The sequence below is a fragment of the Anarrhichthys ocellatus genome, unplaced genomic scaffold (assembly GCF_004355925.1).
Source record: "Anarrhichthys ocellatus isolate YVR2014 unplaced genomic scaffold, GSC_Weel_1.0 scaffold6, whole genome shotgun sequence".
Taxonomy (NCBI): Eukaryota; Metazoa; Chordata; class Actinopteri; order Perciformes; family Anarhichadidae; genus Anarrhichthys; species Anarrhichthys ocellatus.
In genome coordinates, this window is record NW_022280036.1 from 3,770,224 (window position 1) to 3,791,717 (window position 21,494).

General features: G+C 42.9%; 1 protein-coding gene across 2 annotated transcripts in view; it reads left to right on the forward strand.

Annotated features, from left to right (window-relative positions):
• The first annotated feature begins 1,829 nt into the window (after nt 1-1,829).
• Nucleotides 1,830-21,494, forward strand: part of nfatc3a (nuclear factor of activated T cells 3a) — a 50,619-nt gene continuing 30,954 nt past the window's right edge. The window contains exons 1-2 of one of the 2 annotated variants that reach the window (XM_031846061.1): nt 1,830-2,372; nt 17,464-18,646. In XM_031846061.1, the coding sequence (XP_031701921.1) occupies nt 2,282-2,372; nt 17,464-18,646 (1,274 nt within the window). In that variant the 5' untranslated portion in view covers nt 1,830-2,281. The other variant, XM_031846062.1, reaches the window with a different exon arrangement.

The following is a 21,494-nucleotide window of genomic DNA, read 5'->3' on the forward strand; positions in this document are numbered from 1 at the left end:
TTGTTTTTATTGCAAGTTTATCATAAAAGCCCTAAAATATTATTCTTATTTCATTAATCTATAATAGAATTAATAGTAGCAGTAAAACACATAATAAAAACTTACAATGTTATGACTTTGCTTATCAGTGTTGCAATAACCTTTGACGAAACAGTAAAAACTTGCTTGATTGAGGCAGATATTCTTAATCAGCCGCAAATGTGTGTGTGTGTGTGTGTGTGTGTGTGTGTGTGTGTGTGTGTGTGTGTGCATAGTACAGGGAGAGGGCATCACAATAACAATTTGATCACCCCATACATGCTGCAAATAATACAAGTATATTTTGTTATACATCAATAGATTCAAAGAAGAGCGTGCATATGTTATACTCTGGACTAATATCTCCAACAGGGTGAAAGCAGATAATAATTTATTAGGCTACTAAAACAAATGTTGTCAGGCAAGAATATCATCAAAGCAGCAACACATTAAAGCTTTAGAGTGCATCAACTTCAGTGTTGCTTACCCAATAAAGATTAACCTGAGTAGATTGATGCTTTGGTTAGGGCCACAGAGATTAAAGGGGGTGGAACAGCCCATATACAGATGGATTTACCACTGCTTTATTCTAACCACAGTTTTACGCTTGCTGCCTTTACTCTGGTAATAAATTGTAATAAATTGCATTGTGATATGAATAAACCAATGGCAGAAAGGAATCCCTCAGAGCAGGAACATACAATGTGAGTGCAAGCATAGCTACTCAATAGTTTGTCAGAGCTACATTTAAAAAAAAAAAGTGACAATTGCAGGTCTAAGGATCAGCCTAAAAACATCTCTTTGACTGGCCATACAGATTTACTATAGACATTTTAGAAATGGTTGGATCACAACATGTTCATCTCCTCAACTTGTTGCACCTTTGGCCAATATTTTAGTGTAGTGTCCTGGTGAGAAATACCCACTCAGTCCCACCAAGTCCAGAACCCTGTGCAAAATGACCATTTGAGGAGGCAGTAAGTGTATGTTTCTAACTGAGTGTGAATCACCCCTCGAAAGCCTGTAGCATCAGGGATAAAAGTGGCAAATAACTATAGGATTTTAAACTCCGTGCTCTCAGGACACAAACAGCATTTTTTTTATTTTCTATGGCCATAATTGATGTGCTATTTAGGCTGCATCATAACCTAAATAATCCAAAAAGCTATGTTCAAAATGTCTGTTCTTCCCTACAGTACAGTAGTACAAGACCAAATTGGCTGATTAGAAATGAATGGGCTGACGGGCTGGAGGGATCAAAAGGTAGAAAGTGCATCATGTCATTAGATTTACCAATCCTGGTTTGGATTGGAACCACACAGAGAGGCAACGGTGAGAGCCAGGAGCAGTCGGATGTAGCCTAATGAGTGGTTCGAAGAAAATGGAGGGCCAATTAAATAGAGCAAAGTGGCTGTAAGACCTAGTTGTTGCAAGGTTAAAAGGTTCACTATACGCAATTTGAAATGTTAGTGCACTTTGTGTTGCCAAAACAGCTTATTAACACAGTGATAAGACATTATCAAAGGTATTACAATATATATATATGTGTATTATTTAGCTTCACGTTGGACAACACCTTCAAAAAACCACAAAGGCTATTTCAGGCCTGTAAGTTGTCTTTCATACACTGATTATTAACTCCATAGCTGAGGAGCTGTGTGTGTGTGTGTGTGTGTGTTTGCATGTGTGTGCTTGCCCGTGTTGTGTCTGCTGACGTCACCACTGGAACAGCCTTGTCACGCGGGGTTAGTAAAAGTTGGGATAGAAGCTCCGGAGAGAGTGATAGAGAAACAGACCGGAGGAGAGATAGAGAGAAACGGGGGGGGGGGGGGGGCGGGACAATTAAACGGACAATTCATCAGCTTTATAGCGGACATTAAACACGGGCAGGGAAAGCCACTTCTTTGTTGTTTACACGCTCGGCTGTCAGAGAGAAACAGAAGAAGAAGAAGAAGAAGAAGAAGAAGAGACGGAGGAGGCAGACGACTTTCTCTGAAGTTGAAGCCACACATTTCGCCAGTGCACTAACTGCCAGAGGAAGAGGAGCTGACGACCTGTATTTTGGATTTGTCCAAACCAGGGGGGGGGCCGGGGGGGGGACACGGGAGCTCGTGCATGAACGCGTATGAGTTACAATAACTAAAAGTTTGAAGTTCGGCGTCGTGGCAGTCGGTAAATGTTGTGACATTTTAGGGGAGAGCATACATTGCTCCAGCGGTCGACGGTCCAGTAGCGGGGTGAAAAACCCGAGCTGTCAAACCCGATGACGACCGCGAACTGCCCCGGGAATGAGGAGCTGGACTTCCGACTGATCTTCGGAGAGGACGGGCAGCAGCAGCCGCTAGGCCCCGCAGGTCAGTGAGTTTCCCCCCGTTCATTGGTGGTAAACTTGCGGCACAGTAGCGTTGAAGTTCACCTAACCTAAGCTAATATTACTACTGGCTTAATTTAGCCCCGGCCTGCAGCCTCGGTACTGTGTGTGTGCTCTTCCTGTAAAAGAGGAACCGACCCTAATAAGAGTGTTTCTTTTCTTCTTTTTTTCTTTGGAGAAACGGAGATATTAAAATATCACGCTCTCTATCGCGGTACCCCAGCTACTGTCCACAACACCAGCTGTCATTAGCTCGGCATGCTAGCACGTTAGCACAAGAGCAGTGTATTGTAATATTCTAATTAACAGTGAATAGCTTTGTCGACTGTAAACGTGGACGCCGTGTGGCGGGACTGCAACCGTTAGTTAGTTTGACTTGGTGGAAGGAAGAGTCTCTTTTCAATGTCACTGTGATAGTCAAAGTATCACATGATAATATTGTCAAAACCTTTATTCACAAATAAATAGGACCGATGCAACGTTTTAATAACCTTTTTAACTGTGTAATTTCACTGTAAAGAGTCTTTCCAGTTGATATTTGTAGCTATGTGTAACGTTACTTTACACTAACATGGATTCATTTAGCAAAAAAAGTTGTTTATGTTGATATTTGTGAATTTAAAGACGTGTCTAAGAGTTATGCATAACAAAAACAACACATTGTCCTATGCTGTGTTTATGTACAATTAATTACAGGTTGAGAGCTTTTTCTTATTCAGCTTGTTTCTACAGGGTCCAGAAATCAATTAATCCAAAGAAAATATAAATATTCCAAGAATATAAGTGTAAATACACTTTTAAATATATATATTTATTACATTTTGTGTATATTTATTATTATGGGTGCCACCATAAACACAACACAAGACCTTAAATAAACATTTTAAGAGGAGTGGGCCTACACTGCAGGTGAGATGGCCCTGAATTGTACCCTGTTTCGTATTAGGAACAAATCTGATTCCCTAATTGGCGTGATATCTGGCGTGATATCTGGGAGTAAAACGTTTTGACATTGCCTCTAGCTAGTTAAAGCAAACGTCTATTAAAGTTTGTCAATTTTGTCACTATTGAACAGTCAATCAAGACTTTTAACTCTAAAAACTACAACAAACCTTGACATTTAAATAGTTGGTTTGTCATTAAAATTATGTGTTGTTCACTGTGACTGCTAGATGTCAAATGTTAGGGGACACAAACAAAAGAGGGATGTGTAAAATCATCAGGTAATTGTGCTTATGCGTAACACCTTTAGTAGTGAGGAACTTTCACTCTAAAAAACTTTGAATTAGTCATTGAATCTGTTGTAAACCATCTTTTCTCACCCTCAGGATATGTTATCCTTGACGTGCCTCAAGTTCAAACAATAAGTCGTACATTGCTGTGATTCAAAGTACACCAAAACCTTAAAACGCTCTTCGTCCTGGTGGGTCAGTGATCTCAGGCCATGCTAAATGAGATGCCTTGGGTTTGAATCTATGAGGATCTTTGCCGCATTGCACTGCCCTCTCTCTCCTCCAGGCTAAACTATCCCACTGAGATGACAACGCCTTACCAAATGGAGATTAATAACCAATGCCTGGGTTTAGTAAGTATTAATGACAGACAATCATAATTGTATTAGTTTATCCATAGAAATAAAGTAAGCAATCAGCAGAAGCTTGATTGTGAATAGGGCTGGGCAATCAAAATCAAAATTTCATATGTTGATAACAATATATATCACAATGTCTGTATGAAGGAACCATATGATTTTGTGTACTCTTGTGTGAATGAAATACTTAACAAATTGTGTTTATAATAATGAATAATAATTATACAAATTGAATTATAATTCTATTATAATTATTAAATTAATTAAGAACTTTATTGCAAAGTATTAACATTTGAAGTACTTAAGTGCAGAATAATATGATTTTCTGAGAAATTTGCATTAGTATGTGTTTGTTATTATCAATTCAGACGACATAACTGTGTATCATGATATCTCAATATGATTCCATTGAAAGACGATAAATTATCTTATTGAATTATCGTCCAGCCACCCTTATTTGTGAAGAACTGGTTATGAAGTGAATTCATGTTTTTATTTGTTCGGACTGTTTCATAAAAGGGTTGCCATGGATTTGAATAAATATTACTCACTATATAGATGCAGGGAAGTGATGGAACAAGCAGGTATAAATATGACAAGTTAAAGTTGTCAAAGAACATAACTTAAAGGTAAAAAAAGTTTTTTGCCTAAGAGAAACATTTCCAGTCAACAAAGAGAAAAGAAACGTATGTTTTTGTTTTGGAGATAATAAACTGCCAAGCTGCTTTTAGTTTCTGGCAGTATAGAACATCACCGTTATTGTTGGACATACAAACGGTCACATACCGTTAAAATAAGTTAATACGTGTAGGGATGCATTATATATGATATAAAACCAGCTTGAAATGGCTTCAGATATAGGTTATTGATCATATTTGGTATGTGGATAACTTGTTTTGTACAGGTTCATAAGTGTGTGTTGTCATTTAGGCCATACTTTTTAAGCATAATGTCTCTTATGAAATGCAAATGATTTAAGTTGAAATGCGTTATGATTGAGAAGGGCAGATTTCCCCTTCAGTCACTTGAGGCCACAGAATGACGAATGAATGGCTGATCATTTATGCTTGTTTCCTAAAGCATGACAGACACTTGTTTTGGGTTGTTCATTCAGTTAAATTGTGATAATAGGTGTGAAAGAGTCTTTTAGAGGCTGAGTGACATGTGATGTAACAAAGGTCATGAGCTAATTGAAACCCACTAATTAATTGATTCAGATCATCGGTGTTCGTATTTGCATATAAGCTGAATTCAGCTCCTTCACTGGTTTCTGTCTGTGGGCCGTGACCGTCGGCACATTCTTCAGCTCAGTGTCCTTTTCATGGAGCTCTGGGAAAGTAGTGACTGCATCAAGGTTTGGCTTGTGCAATCTTAAATCAATTTTTCCTTTGATTAAAGAGAAGTTTGATTTGGAAATGGGACGAGGGGGAAAAAAGCTGCAGCTGGAAGAAGTGTCGGAATATAAGCAGCACCACTGTGCAAGTGGTTTTTAATCTGGTCCGGACTGTATAAATGGGCCTGTCCAAATTAATTACGGGAGTGTAATACAGGATCACACAGCCGGAGTAACAGGGAGTTACTCTCACTCTCCTGAGGTTGGTCTCCTTCTCTGGAGGCAGGGATCAAGTCGGGGCTTGTTTTTGTAACAACCTCCGCTGAGATTCTTATTGTTGAATGCTGCTTGAACTAAGATGTGAGGTTGTGAAAAAGTGGAGGGAAAGTCTCAAAATAAAAACAAAACATCGACGCCACATTTCTATAATAATATATCGCCATTGGGATTTAAACATTTTAAATATCTATATCGGTATTGGTCGCATAAATCGGTTCAGCTCTAGTTTGCCATTTGCTACATGGTGTGATGAGAACATCGGATGAAGTCCATTAGTTAGCCTGTAGCTAAAGGCATCAATAACTCATTATGTTAATGGTGGCAACTCTCCGCCATGTGGTTAGCTGAGTTGCTAACACTGAATGTTATTTTCCACATTTTGGCAGGTTTATGCTCCAGATAAAGGTAGTTCCTGTTACCCAATTATCTTTTTTTAAAGTTAGAGAATAGGTGGTGCTGTCTTCTTCTTCTTAGCAACTTCTAAGTGCTTTTGACCCATCTGCCATGTTGTAATCCTAGTAGCAACATAAGAAAAGGTTTGCTTCTTTGTCCTGGAAGTGTGAGGATTGCCCCGAAAATATTCTGCAGCTTCTAACCAATTCACTTCTTAAACTGAATGCAGCAACAAGTGGTTTTAAAAAATGGTTAAACTGTTAGCTTTAAGCTAAGATCTAACCCTAGTCCAAGCCTAAATAACCCAAGCAAAGCTCTAGACAGTAACTATGAATGAAGACAAGAGGAGTAGCAAAATATCGTGGGGAGTGGAAAAATGAAACAAGTAAAGTGAACTGATTCTCATCAGTTTTAATCACCGTGCAGTGCTTTTTTTTAGCCCTCGTCTTTTGGCCACAAACAGCCAAAGAACAAGTTCCCTGACTCATGTGTACTGTGACAACAAGTAGCAACTCAGGAAAACAGATACAGACTAACCAGGAAGTCCAGTTTCTCTGCAGTCCTTTTTATTAAGCTTCAGCTAAACTCTCTTCTTTACCCACAATGATTGTCTCACGAGCGGCCGACAGGTACTGTGCATGAGCAACTCGCAACAGAGACGAGAAGGAGCGAGAAGGCTCAGGTTTCAGATTGAGTTTATTTATAGAGAACATTTAAAAACAACAAAGTGCTGTGCAGTGGTTGGACAGCACTACAATATATTATAAGACTCGTCCAGTTGGGCGGTTGTGAGTTATGTCTTTGCATTGACTTAGTTTGTTTGTACCACGAAACAATCAATTTGAAAATGTCAGTCTGGGCCCTGAGAACTTGTTACAGTCACTTTTCACTCTTTTCTGACATTTTGTTGATTCATTAAATTTGTGTCAACCCACCCAACTAACAAACTTACTAATTCATGAGCTAACTACGAAGGTACGCTTCTAGACAGACGACTACCACACGGCCATTTAATAATAATATCGATTCAAAATTCCCTGTGCGAAAAAATGTTCACCATTGAAGCAGCGACGTTTACTGTGTTCTGTCTCCATTTTGCTTTAATAACATGTCACTATTGCTCGGTCTCTTGTTTTTCTGCAGCAGTTGTTCTTGTGATCGTTGAGCTCAGTGCTGTTTTCTTCTTTTAATTAGTCATTTCAGGCAGTTGTAAAGAAAGAAACCACATAGGCGGCCTCCCAGAGATTAACATAGGCAGGGGAAACCACCTGTTAAGAGGTATGCAAGTCATGTATTTAATAACTTTATGGATAACGTCCATCGACCTTTTCCGGTTTGTAGCTTACAGCTAACTCTCATTGTGAAACAAACAGCACTGAAAGTGGTATTAGACACTCGTGTGTGATGGTTCTGCTCGCTGCAGACAGTGGCCTCCCACTTGCTGTCATATAGTATCGAACGGGCTCAGCTTGGTTGTACATACTAATTATAGAACATATATCCACTTCACTGTTTTAAACTCTAGTTTCCATCTTACAATATGTTGCAACGTGTATTTAAAGTACCACTTACTCCATTTGTGATCGAGTGTCTCATGTGAAGTGGTAGAAATGAGGCGTGGGGGGGGGGGGGGTGTGCAGGTGGCCGAAGCCGTAACCTCACTGGGCGTTAGAGGTGGTATGATGCGGGGGGTAGAAGTGCCCTTTATGGGTGGCAGAGTAGCAGATCCACAGTGGAGGTGTGTGGCTGTCTGCCCAGACATGCCATGTGGGGTTCAGATGGCCGGGTGGAACCAAAGGAGAGGGGGCACACCGCTCTCCAGCTGCTGGTGACGGGGAAGATGAACAGCTCTGTTTGGCAAGACCTTTCTTTTTTCTCTTTGTATGTAATCCATATATATATATTTACTTTGTAGTCCTTGCTTTTTGTTGTTTTCTTTTGTGGTTTTTCGGTTTCCACCGTACCAGCACAGACTCATTGTAGACCCACCACCAGGACGACGGAGGCTCCTCTCTTCTCTCACTGCTTTCTCAGGATGTGAAAGAGACCACCAGTGACATCAGAGAGACTGATCTAGGCTAATGAAATCTCCAGATGCTGACAGTCACCACAGCCACTTAGTGACTAGTCAGGTCTGATTGTGTTCCGTTGACAGGCATCGACAGTTCTTGTGCCTGTGGGATTGTCTTTCTCGTGTTTAGAAATGAAGACATGTCAAGGCCCATTTCTTTTTCATGAGAGCAGCTAGAAGAGAAAGAAATGTTGCCCTTATCTATGTTGTTGTCATTGCTCTGCTGCTCTGAACCAAGAGTCCTCTCAGTCCTTGTCGTGGGAAAGACTGAAATTACATCGCTCTCATGGTGGACTATTTTGAGCTCCCAGAGAGAGTGGCAGAGGGCAGGCGGCAGGTTCTAGTGACTCGTTTGTACTTAGCTCAGGAGAACCCCTCTCGTCCCAGCACGTCTGCAGCCTTCAACTTTTTACTGCTCGAGCACTTTGCGATCTCACCGGGGAGAGGAGTGGAAGAATGCTGTGCGCTACATCGCCAGGTGAGTGTGTGTCGGCGCTCCCGGACTCTAGCCAGGTGTGTTTGTGTGCGTGTGTGTGTTTGTTTGGGCTTTTTTATGCTGAGGAGTTGGAGCCGCTACTCATACAAGCAGCTGTCATTCAGAATACAGGCTGTCCTGTTTTATTTTACATTATATCTGCCCTAAAATAACTACATACACACATATGGGCAATTTCGTAAGCGGTCTCCAGTCTAAAGTTTAAATTTCGTTTTTTTTCGATCTCAAATACTATTATTATTATTAAAATATAATTTCATGTTGTATTCACTGCACTTGACAGCACTTGTAATGACAGTTACACAAGCCAGTATTTTGTATCAGGAACAAGCAAGTGTATGGACCCACGGGTTCTAATACCTTCATGAAAAGGTAAAAGACAGAGAGGTGAAAGGTCAGACGGTCATGCACGAGGTCCACATGTGGTGCCCCCTAACCCGGCTGAACCGAACTGGTCCCAGCACCCAGTGTGATGAATGAGACGTTTGTTTCCCGGGGCGAGGCATGAGTAACTATGTGTGGCATCTGTCTAGTTTAAATTTAGTGTAACTGAAGCTACCGCTGGCTGCGCTGTATCAACATGTCAGAGGCTGCATTACACCAGAGAGAAAGCTGTTCAACTCCTGCATCTGGTTTTCTTTCTTTTTTTCGTTCTTACTATAAGGCATGGCTTGCAACGCAGGGATTAGCTTGGTTTTGAATCCTATTTTAATTTCGGCTACCTCTCAATCGGCTAATGCTTAGGATTGGCACCTCTACCCCATGCCGTTTTTTTCTTGTACCGAATTATCAAGAAACAGCGACTGTTGCGATGCCCGGCGCGGGGAAATTCAGAGGGGATACACAAGAAAAGATTGAAATTAAGTAACCCCAGTTGCGAGGCGTTGGTTAGATTTTCAAGGGGATGATGGGACACACTTCAGTCGGGGCCCCTGTGTTTGAGTGGACCCTACTACATGGGTCAACAGTGGAATGTGGACCATGTGGACTTTGACAGCTGGGCGGAAAGGGCACACTAATTGTGGATAGAGGTTGTAACAATATGAACTGCTGATCACTTCATGCACTACACAAGAGTGTAAAACATGAATTGGGCCTCGATGGTAAAGATAGTGAAGTCATCTTGTTGGAGTCAACATGTATGAACTTGCAGAGCTGTGAACAAGATGTAAAGGAAGGGTTTTCCTACTTCCATTTATGCTTTTGGAGGGGAAATTGCTGTCTTCCTGTTCTTTTTCCTTTATTGTTTCCTTTTAGTTTGTTTCTGTTGTGGTCGCCTGATTACAAGCATGATAAAGAGCAGCAGGACTGTTACGAGCGCAGCAGATGGACCCTTTTACTTGAGGACACTGGGTTTCCTTTTTCACCGCCTCACCACATCGTCACCATCCGTCCCCCCTGCTGCTCAAGCCACACATAGGATGTGAAGTGGTTCTGCTGGTACAGTTGTTTAATCAATCTTTGTGAAGGTGGGTCAAGGCGAGGAGGTCGGGGGGGTGGCCATTGTTGACATGCGGAGATTAGGAAAGGTATACAGGTAAATTTAAAACAATCTGTTCTATACACACTTATTTGTTGATGCTGGGATATTCCGGGGACATAGTATATACAGTATATAGTATAATAATCTGTATGATTTGTTATGGGCTCGGTTGGAGGATATTGGTTGACACACTTGTGCATTTATCAGCTGTGTGTATATACTGTAGTCTCACTACTAAGTCCTCTCTCTCTCTCTCTCGTCTCTCACCGCTCTGTCTCTCTGTTTCCCTGTATGTCCCTCTCCCTCGCTCCGTCTCTCCCTCCCCCAGTCCTGACTTTCTTTTCAGGCACATGCACAGTCAGCCCTGACAGATTGTTCAAATGTCACCCCTGCTAGCAGGAGCCTCTGATGTTATCTGCTCCGGGTTATTGCAGGCCATCAAGCAGCTCGTGTTCGCCTTCAAGCCAATATCATAATGCACTGTAGCTCTGAGACGTTGTTGTTTAAATGCACAGATGAAACCAGGTTATTAAGAGAAGTTTGGGGGGGGGGTTACAGCATGCATTTAGACCTAGTTACTCCAAAATCTGTGTTTAAATGGCAACTGTGGCTCAGTGAAAGAGTGGGTCGTCCTTTCGGTGCGGTTCTATTCCCGGCTCTGCTGGTCCATGTCGATGTGTCCTTGTGCAAAGACACTTAACCCCAAATTGCTCCCGTCGGCTGTGCCGTCATTGTGTGAACGGGTGAATGACATGAAGTGATAAAGCGCTTCGAGTGGTCGCAGGACTAGAAAAGCGCGATACAAGTACAAGTCCATCCATTTACCATTTACATGCAACTGGTCAGTAACCCGATGTTTGCCCTACCTAGCATGTAGTTGAACTACTCTCTTAGAAATAAGGGCGCGAACTAGAAGCATATCGGGTTCAAGTAAGAATCCTTGTCCCGGGCTTTGTCATGCAAATGCATGCGCGAAAAAACGTACACGTTGAAAACCTCAGCAGAAATTGATCTGTGTTCACTGGGTTTCCCATATTGTTTTATCCCGGACCAGGTTTGTTGACGTTTAAGAAGCGGGATTTAGTCAACTTAACACTCATACAATTCTGTCGACTAATCGATCAGTTAATTTAATCGACAGATCCGTACAACTGAGTTTCTCTACAAAGTATCACACAAAAGCACCGCTTTAAAACTTGTGTTTACCAGAGATGTGCTCCTAAGTTTCTTGGAAATAAGTCATTCTCCATGAAAAGCTTTAAAAAATGACTAATCGACTAAATAACTCTTAGTCGACTAAGAGGGGGCAGCCCTACTTCTGATCAAGCTTATGGAAAGCTTTGCTGCCGTCAGGGATGTGGCTCTAGTTTGGTTTTGGACATATCTGTCAAATACGTGTCGTGTGATCCTTACATATAATCTAAAGACACATTGAGTTTCATTTCTGTCGACATTTAGCTGTACGCCACGTTCTGCATTATCTAGTGTTTGTCTTATATTAAGTGCTGGATGTCTGAGAACTTTCTTTATTCTAATGGTTCCAGTTTGAATTACTAGTCCTAGCTCTTAGCAATTATAGCTTTGTTACTTCAGACTTGCCCTGACAGGAAGTTTCCTAACCGCAATGTTCATTCATCTTTGGTGTTCAGACCCCCGGGCAGTGAACTCCTTGTGTGAGGATCAGGGTCCTCTTCTAAATCTGTGCTGAAATATATTAATATTAATATCACTATTTGTAAAGTATAAATGCCATTTAAATATAGCTCATTTTTAGGATCAAAATATAAGTACTAATCTTTCCTGATATATTTTTAAGAGTACCACATTTGATGTACTCTAATGGCAATTAGTGATGTGTTTGAAAGGGATCTTCGTGCGTTGGTGGGTATTTAGTTCAGGTGGCTACTTGGCACTCTATGTTTATCCCATAATGTTATCTCGGCATGAGATTGTTAATTAGGAGCTTAATTTAGCTGCCGGCATATGTTAACATTGGCTTAGGCTGCCATTGTTAAGCCTCTGCTGGCTGCTGAGTCTGCTGTGACGGCACAGGAAGGCTTTTTGATGTAACCCGAACATAACATTAGGATAAGACAGGAACAAAGCTGTAGAGATGTCGGGTTAGACCCAGACCCGTACCTCAGGATATGTTCTATGTCCAGCCTGCCTCATTTGGATTTCTCTCTAGCTCACTCTCACTTTTTTGTGCACTGACCCAAACCACCTACACATAGTGTGCAGGGATCATTAGGAGGTTTGGCACAGACCCAGTCAGCAAGGTTTACAGCCACAGGTGTAGTCCTTACGATACGGGTGTGCATGTGCGTCACAGGCTCTGTGTTTAGAAGCGTAGGCAACGAGCCAGCCGCGGTTCTTGGAAAACTCAAAGGGGAAGGAATTAAATTTGCTTTTGTGAGCTCTGCTGGGAATCACTGCAAATATCTATAACAACCGCAATAAAAAAGATTTAAAGAGGTTTTTAAAAGGGGTTATTGTTGAATTATAAATGATTGAATGTATCAAGGTATACACCCTTCATCAATGATTTCTCTTACAGTTTCAGAAAGTCACAGCGGCCCACTGACTCAGCAATCCTTGCTGTGGTTTTAAGGTACTTACAAATTAGCCCAAATGAGTTAAATCAAGATGGAAAAAAAAGATCTACATCTACAAGATGAATCTCCCCGTGGAGTCCAGGTGATGAGGCTCGTAGAATGATGAGTTGATGAAGGCGAGGTGGAGGGGCGCGCAGCAGCAACATGAACGTACTAGAGGTGGAGAGACAATCGTATTTAACAGGAGACGGCAGCAAGTTGAAAGGCTAACGATGTATTTGTATTGAATAGAAGAGACCAGCTGATCAGAACAGCTGATATCATGATTGACAGCCCCCCAAAACGAGGACAGCAAGGAAATAGTGAGTGAGCATGCGTGAGAGGAGTCAGAGATGTACGAGAAACAGGCGACGGGCCGAGGCATGCAACACGTGTAATCTTCCTCACTGAACTTACGGTAGAGCTTCATCTCCACACGGTGAAGTATGCGTGATTTAAATGTGAAAGAAAGAGTTGGATCGGTGCGTCCCGTTAGTTGATTATTTATCTGAGGTGTATACATTTTATCCCGTACTGTACATGACATGTTGGCACACTTTGTGCTCTGGTCTGTTGGTCGGCAGCTGAAAGAGGAGACCGGGCTGAACAACAAAGCCCTCTGTGCCGGGGATGTAAGCAGAGCCGGCTCTAATCAACCTGCTCGCCCACCACAAAGGGAACCCTGACTAAGGTTACCCTCCAGCTCCAGCAACACATGCTGTTGGGGCTAGCGGGTAACCTAAGACAGTAATATGTGTTGGGGTGTGCGCACGTACATATGCATACGAACACTCACACACACAAGGGTACACTCACATATACCCAAACAGCAAAATGCAAAAAGACACAGGAAGGCACAGAGGCACAACCACAGGCATAGAGGAGCATACGCACATTCAAACACCACCCACACTTTTATACCCATACGCATGCACATGTTCACATGAAGAGAGGTAGACAGAAAGATCGTAACCGATGAGCTCGTCATCTTCTCTGGGAGAGATAAATCCTTCTCTCCCTCAGTGGTACTTTCTCAGAATGTGGGCCTTTGTGCCACCGCCGGTCACAAACAAAACTCTGCGGATTATCCCCCGAAACGAGAATCCCCGGGGAGTGTGACGGTCACCCAGAGGCTTGTTGTGTCAAGGAGCCAACGTGGACACCACCGTCACCAGTGGGTCCCGGCATGTTCCCCGTGGCTAGCGCGAGAACACGGCATTCTTTTATGGAGCCTCACAAACATCCACAAAGACGCGGACTCCACTGAAACGTCTCCCAGTGAGGCGGAGCTATTATTATCTTCGGTACAGCAAAGCCTCTTACAGATCTTTATTTAACCAGATTGGCTGTCTGATGTATGGATACCTGAGGAGGCTTATAGGAACATTGTAGGGGCTTTAGCAACCAAGGCCGTTGATAAAAAACACACAATACCACTACTCCTCTCTGACCTCCTGTCCTAAGGTGACTGGTGTTTGGCTCTGACGGACGGGGGGGTTTCCCACCACCCACCCCGTTCCTCTCACTGGAAGGTTTTAGGTAGCAGGCTAATCTTATCTCAGGGAAAGGAGAGGGCTGTGAGCCAGGTAACATGGTCGTCCCCCGTCTGACCCGTATCTGTGCAACACTGCTACTTACCTCTCTTCATAGTGTGTATAGGATGCAAAAATAGAAAAGCAGATGGATCCTTTCTGCACTCAGTATTTTAAATGAACTCAGCAGAGGGATTTCTAATCTGTTATCTGAGGAGACAGAGAAGCAGACAGCCCAGAGACAAGTTACTGCTCTCATTACAATCACTGGGCCAACTTGGATAACTCATACAAAGACCAAGACTCTCCCACCGTAATGTGTTTATTAACATGTATCATACATTTTATCCAAACATAGTTATCACATGATACTATATACTTGATTATTGCCATTGCTACTAGTAGTACACAACAGACACGGCAGCAACAATGGTGGCTTCTTCGCAGTAGTTTACTCTAAACAGGTTGTTTTCTGTGACCACAGGCTACAAAATACAACGCACAGTGTCGGATCATGAACCATCAATGCCCAGGTGTGAGGTTAGCTTCTAGTGACTGCTGCTCTTTGTCGCACATTTCATATTGATCCAGCAACTGTAGCTTCTCGTTTAGTTTCTTCTTCGTCCAGTAAGAAGTTCTAAATAGCTCGTTGGTCGGTTGGTTGGTGCAGCCCTAATGAAACGTGCATCAGTCGATGAAGCGCTTGTCAGCTTGGGTTGGCATCAGGAGGCTCTGCGTGAAGTATAAATTGCCAAAGCTTATGAATTGAATATGTCATTACTTGTGCAGGGATTTGTAGATGAAGCAAATTGTGACTGTTTAGTCTTATCTTTTAAATGTGACAATATTTTAACATAATATTCAGTTGTAATGAACAAACTTACCCTCCGAGTAAGCTTCACTAACAAAACAATGCATAAATAAAAACACAGTTCCATATTTATCAAGATAAAAGTTCAGGGAAAAAGCTGTTGCAACTTTAATGGTTTAATTGGCTAGTAATTAGTCTGTAATTAGTACCTAATCAACAGCACCTGGTGCTGACCTGCCCTGAATTATCTGTATTCAATTTCTTTTGAATGTGTTTCAATGTGATGTGAGCTAAAACAAGCGTGTCAAGTTGTGTTTTAGCTCAGCAGCAACCCGGAAAAGCCTATTCAGAATTCTGATTTTTTTTAGCAAATGACGATTCATGTCTTATCTCTCCTTTATTGCAGAGATATTCATGTCTTTGTAATCCAAAATGTTGTGATAATGTTTGTCTGAATAAGTTTCTAGGATAGAGGCTTTTAGAAGGGAGAATGAATACAATGTGTTTATTGTTGTCCTCTTTGACAAATTGTTTCAAAAATGCTTTTAATCGAGATTTATCTTTACTGCAATTCTATGTTTTTTTATATGTTGTATAGAAAGAAGCAGGGACACTCTCCTCGTGTTATTTCCCATTTCAGGCTGTCACACTTCTTTCTCTTCCTATCGACTCGGTCGTCCTCCTCTTGCTGCTCGTCAGTCAGTCAGATGTTGTGGTCAGAGGATCCGTTGCCGGGTCTTGTGACAGGCAGGCAGCGCCAGTTCCAAACTGAGCAGCTATAAATAAAGCTCGCTGCCTCTGTTGCTGCTGTTGGATAGAGAGGAGAGGAGGACACCTTTTTACAAGCGTCTTTGAGGCCATCTTTGATATCAGATTTAACAAAGCTTTCATATTACTGGTATGTGGTTATCATTTACAGTCGGAGGAAACAAATATGGGAACTTAAATGAACTTACTACCAAGCTATAGCCTGTTTATCTTAATCTATTTTAGTTTTCAAATGTAAAAAATGATCTTTTGAGGCAGGTAGATACATTTAAGGAATAAAGGGAAGTGTGATGATTTCACAACCATCTCCTGTGCCGGCCACAGTGTGGTTTCAGCTTAGCTCATCGTTTAATGAATGCTCAATCTCATTGGCCTATATTTTTTAACTTCGTCATTTTGTAATTTTCTGAAGGATATTAATCATTTCGTCTTCTTTTTTTTTGTTAAGCAGAAGTTGTATTCATCATGGTTTAAAGGCCAAAGACGGGACATGACAGGAAGCCTGATGTTACATGATGCTTTTTATTTTCAAGCTTTGTTTCTATTCAAAATGGGTTACATGTTGTGGGTTATATATGTATGTTATGTATGTTGTATATATAATTCCCAAAGCGTTTCTATTGTGCAAGTGCAATGAAGTTTCCCATGTCGAACATTGGGTTACTCCCAGTGAGAGCAGCAGAGCGTATCCAGTGTAGGTTTATCAATAACCTCTAACAGAGTAGTGCCAATGCGGACACTGGGCTCTTGTCTATTTGTTTGTGTATGTGTTGACCTTTGGTATTAATAGCCTGCCGGCGCTAGCTGTGATGACAGCGGACAGCACGCACCGTTGTGTGAATTTGTTTCCTGAGTAGTGCTGTTCATTGGTTATCCCTGTTGGAACAATGCCTGTATGACTGCCTGCTACCCAGCAACACTCTGGCCTCTACTTTCCTGAAACTGGGCTCATTCGCAAACTCAGCGCGCAACCGTATATGGGTCTGCGATCAAATAATTTGGACTCAAGCGCGGTCCCGGTGAAGATGAATACATTACTCAGAGGTGGAATGTAGTATCAGCAGGTTGGCTTTATAATAATGACCAATTACATCTTCTAGTCTTATCCCTTTTTAAGACAGAGTTTAACAGGCCTGGAGGAGATTTCAGACCACTGTGTTCATGCTTAAGGAGTCCCGAGGCACAAATATACAGCAACCCAAACAGTAATATACAAATATGCTCAAATATGCTTTCATTGTCTTGGCTGAAGTAGAAGCTCTAATCCTGGTTGAAAATGACCTCGTTATTATATGTTTTTACACTATTCCTCTCTGCCAGACTGATTTAAACTGTTATCAGGATGATTAAAGGGTTGGTTAGATGCAAATGTATCAACTCTATGCCTACTAGTGCTTTTGTGTGATAAACACAACCGTAGCTGTGCTCCTACAACCCGAGGTAGCTATCCCAACAATGTGGCTTTAGAAGCTGTGACACAACTAAGGTGTAGTCTTTGAACTCTAAATACTATTTTATTTTAATCCAAAGTATGTGTTACCAACATACGCTTTTGAACGTCTTGATGAGAGTTGCTCTGGATGTTGCTGCCTAGAGGAATTTGTATTCTGTTTCATTAACACAATGAAGTCAAACTAAGAACATTAAGGGAAAAGTAACAGCAATAAGAAAATAACCTCGAGATTGCTGTTTCTTAATCTCTCCTTTTGTTTTCTTCTCCTAGACCTGGAGCCCGATGACAACACGTCCTTTTACATCCTAAATGTGGGCCAGCCCCAGTCTATGGTCACCAACCACCAGTCTATCGGCCTGCCTCGCCATGGCATGCAGTCCCACTCCCAAATCATCAGCAACTCCCAACGCCTTTACTCGCACAAACCAGGACCCGAGCCTCCGAGCTATGGGGCGCAGGCCTCCAAGTATGGCACCTCCCCTCTGCTGCCCTCTGCTCCCCTGGAGGCACCGAAGGCCTTTGAGTGCCCCAGTATCCAGATCACTTCCATCTCCCCCAGCTGCCAGCAGGAGATGGATGCCAATGAGGAGGATCTGAGGGCCAATTGTCCCGATGGGGACTACCACGGCGACAGGCCCCTGTCCAGAGACCACCTTTACTTGCCCCTGGACCACGCGTACCGGGACTCTTCGCTCAGCCCCAGTCCGTGCAGCAGCCTCTCCTCCAGGAGCTGGTTCTCTGACGCCTCCTCCTGTGAGTCCTTCTCACACGTCTACGACGACGTTGACTCCGAGCTGAATGAAGCGGCCGCGCGCTTCACGCTGGGCTCCCCTCTCACCTCCCCGGGCTGTGTCTCCCCTCAAACCGGCGGTGGGGTTCTGGAGGAGCAGCCCCACTGGCAGCACCACCACCCCGCCTTTGTGCACCACTCTCACTCCGTCAGCCTGTCGCCCCGACAGTCCCCCTGTCACTCGCCACGCACCAGTGTCACTGACGAAAATTGGCTGAGCCCGCGGCCGCCTTCCAGGCCTTCCTCGCGTCCCACCTCGCCCTGCGGCAAGAGGCGCCACTCCAGCGCCGACATCTGCTACCCCGGCTCGCTGTCTCCCCATCACTCACCCACGGCCACACCGGGACCGTCACCCAGGGGCAGCGTGACAGAGGACACCTGGGTCGGCAGTCCTTCTGTGGGCATGTCACCCTTCCAGTGTTGCCCGTCCGAGGCAGACATCCCATCCAAGACGAGGAAGACCTCACAAGACAGAACGTCTATGCAAACGGGGAAAGGGGAGCTGGGGCTGGATGACCAAGGAAATATGTCTCCTAATCTGGACTCTCCTTCAGACGACGGCTTGCACAGCCTGAAGAAAGATGGGCCCGGGGAACAGTTCCTCTCGGTGCCCTCTCACTTCTCGTGGAATAAACCCAAACCCGGTCATACACCTATATTCAGGTAAATTTGCTGATGTTGAGCAGAATAACAGTGGAAGATTTTAACTCTAATCTCGGAGATGCGGTCACCTAATCTAGTTTCAGCAAAAATATTCATGCAGATGTAGAGGAGTCGATGGAGAGGAAGTGACTGGAAAACGTTTGTATCTGTTCAAATGTCAGCGAGGACTTTCTCAACTGGTTAAAAAGAACTTTCTGTTGCAATCCATTTGTTCTTTTCTACTTCCTGTTTGTATCTGAGAAAGACTTGGCGACAGTATTGACAGCAGTAGCAGTGTGGAATAGATTCTTGACGCATTACATCCTTAAACTCGAAAGCATTTTTAACTTAAAGTCAAAAACAGAAGGTGGTGTGGCGATAACTGCCTCTGTGTCCGTCATTTTTGTGAAATATTGATGCAATCACCGCTCGGCAAGACAGCAATTGTCGTCAATCTTAAAAGCAATTACTAGTGCAAGGCTAAACAATAGACCTCAGTGGTAAATGTTTTAATGGAGTGTTGTGAGGTGTCATAAAGATTGGAAAGCCTTTTTGATGTGGGAGAGAAGTGAAAACATTGCAGGGCAGTAAAGGAGCATTAAATAGCACGTTAGATGAATAAAAGGCTTGTTGATGGATCAATGTTCAATAACAAGGGAACTTTGAGCTTTGTATCAGCAGTATAAATCTGACTTAGAAACATTGTATAGTAATACAAGTTTATTTGTATATTATATCATATTGGAGTTTCTTTAGGACAGGAGTCTGCTGTCTGTTCTCCAATGTGTGCAGCAGATGAAGACATGGCCTTGTTTGTGTGCACTAGTTCATCAGATGGAAAGGATGCTATTAGGATGCTATGAAGAAGACAGGATGAGTTGTGGGACTGTGATCAGGCCGGGAGCCCCGACACCACGCCGTAGTCATTTGAGAGAGGTTACGCTCTGTGTGAGGACATAAGGCCGCCGCTTCTGCTCCGCTCCGTCACAAAGCTCACATTTCCTCTGTCCTCCCTCTACTCCTGTTACCGTGGCAGCCATGCAAACCCGCACTTCCTGGGCGGTTATGTCGTGGCTGTCGGGAGGAAAACACGAGGGTTAGGATGCCTCTGTTACACCGTGTTAGATCTGAGATGGAGCCGCTGTCAGTAGGAAACAGACGATACATTCAGAATAGTTAACCATACGGTGGTTTTAAAGGAGATGATCATGTCGACAATCATGACAACTATTGGTGGTATGTTGTATAGATATAATCTCATGTGATTTGCTCAACCTGGCCAGTTAGTCTTTATGCAACAAGTTACAACCTGAAGTGGTTTTAGCTGACATTTCCATGTCATTCGTGTGTCACATCTGTAGAATGGAGCTCAGTTACATTTTCAACCACAAGGCCGCATTTAGCTGCTCAAAAACCTCCACAAAATGTCTGACACATGCCCCTTTCATTCCAAAATGCAGTCTCTCCTTTGGATCCGGTGCCAGTCTGTAAGGCGGTTTATGAAGTGAAATGGCTCCACTGGAAGCCTGACTCACATGTCTTTAATTCACTCTGATCAGATCGGCCTGCATGTAGCCAGCTCTTGACGGACGTTTGGAAAGGGAAGAATTAAGGGAGAAACTTTACAATTTTTCCCCGAAGAATTATATGTACTGTCAGAAGATCTAACATGCAGTTTAGACTCGTTTGCATGCTAGGAACCTGTATCCTCCTGGGTAGAGCCGAATAACAGCTTATGCCACCGTGTGACCGTCTGCACAAAGAGCCTAAACTGAGGTAGAGATCAGTGTGTAGCGTAGCTGGTCTTCTTTTTAGCCCAGGAGACAGCACATACTCGCAGCTGCAGTCGATTCACTGACTCAGGCCTAACATATGCAGCTATTGAAATGGAGACACACGCGCATGGATGCAGTTTGATTTATGATTGTGTGTACTGCTGTGCTAAAAGAAAACAGTGTGATTTTGTAACCGCTAACCGACAGAACACCTGGACGATACACATACAGTCTAGCTCGTGCTGCCTCATGTATCATGAATAATTAATCGTGTACACAGTAAAGATGCGACAAATGTTGACTGCTTGGTTGTTGTTAATGGTTGTTTGTGTTTACAAAATGCTTTGGAGATGAACTCCTGCAATGCATTCAGATGGAGAGACCCAGTTTCTCTGTGGAGGCCATTGAGTGTTTTGTTTGTGAGTGCAGCTGTTCAAATATGATTGTGACCTACACAGAGGCAGCACACAACACCAGCCCCTGTGATGCATTACACATACAATATACACTTGTACAGTATGCACACACACACAGAGTAATTTACTCACTGTCTGACACACACTCTCTTCCTACCACCTGTTCACTGACCCACACAGAACACTCACAAAGAAAAACCCCCTTAGAAGATGATTCAACCTTAAAGTCTTAACCTGACCTATAACAAGTGTTATGTTTAAGAACAGGACTAATGCATGTGGGCATTCCAGTGATTCACCATCTGGTGGGGCTAAGACAACTGCCTGTTTTGCCCCCTATTTTACACCTATTATGCTGTCTCACACCATGAAAGGGAAATGCTTCTTTTTCAGCTTTTGGAGGTTTTCAGACAGCCTTTTAAGATCGTCTTCACCCATCACGTAGAAAGAATTTTTGGACAGAGAGGTTGTCTTGCTTGACCCTACTCTGTGATGTCACAGACATTACCATACGTACAGAACATTTTGAAATATGATAAATGTGAAGGAAAGCAGATTTTCTGAGGGGAATTCATCTTTTATACAACACTCTATGTTAGAATTATTTCATACCAAAGCTCTAATCTACTGCGTGTGTGTGTGTGTGTGTGTGTGTGTGTGTGTGTGTGTGTGTGTGTG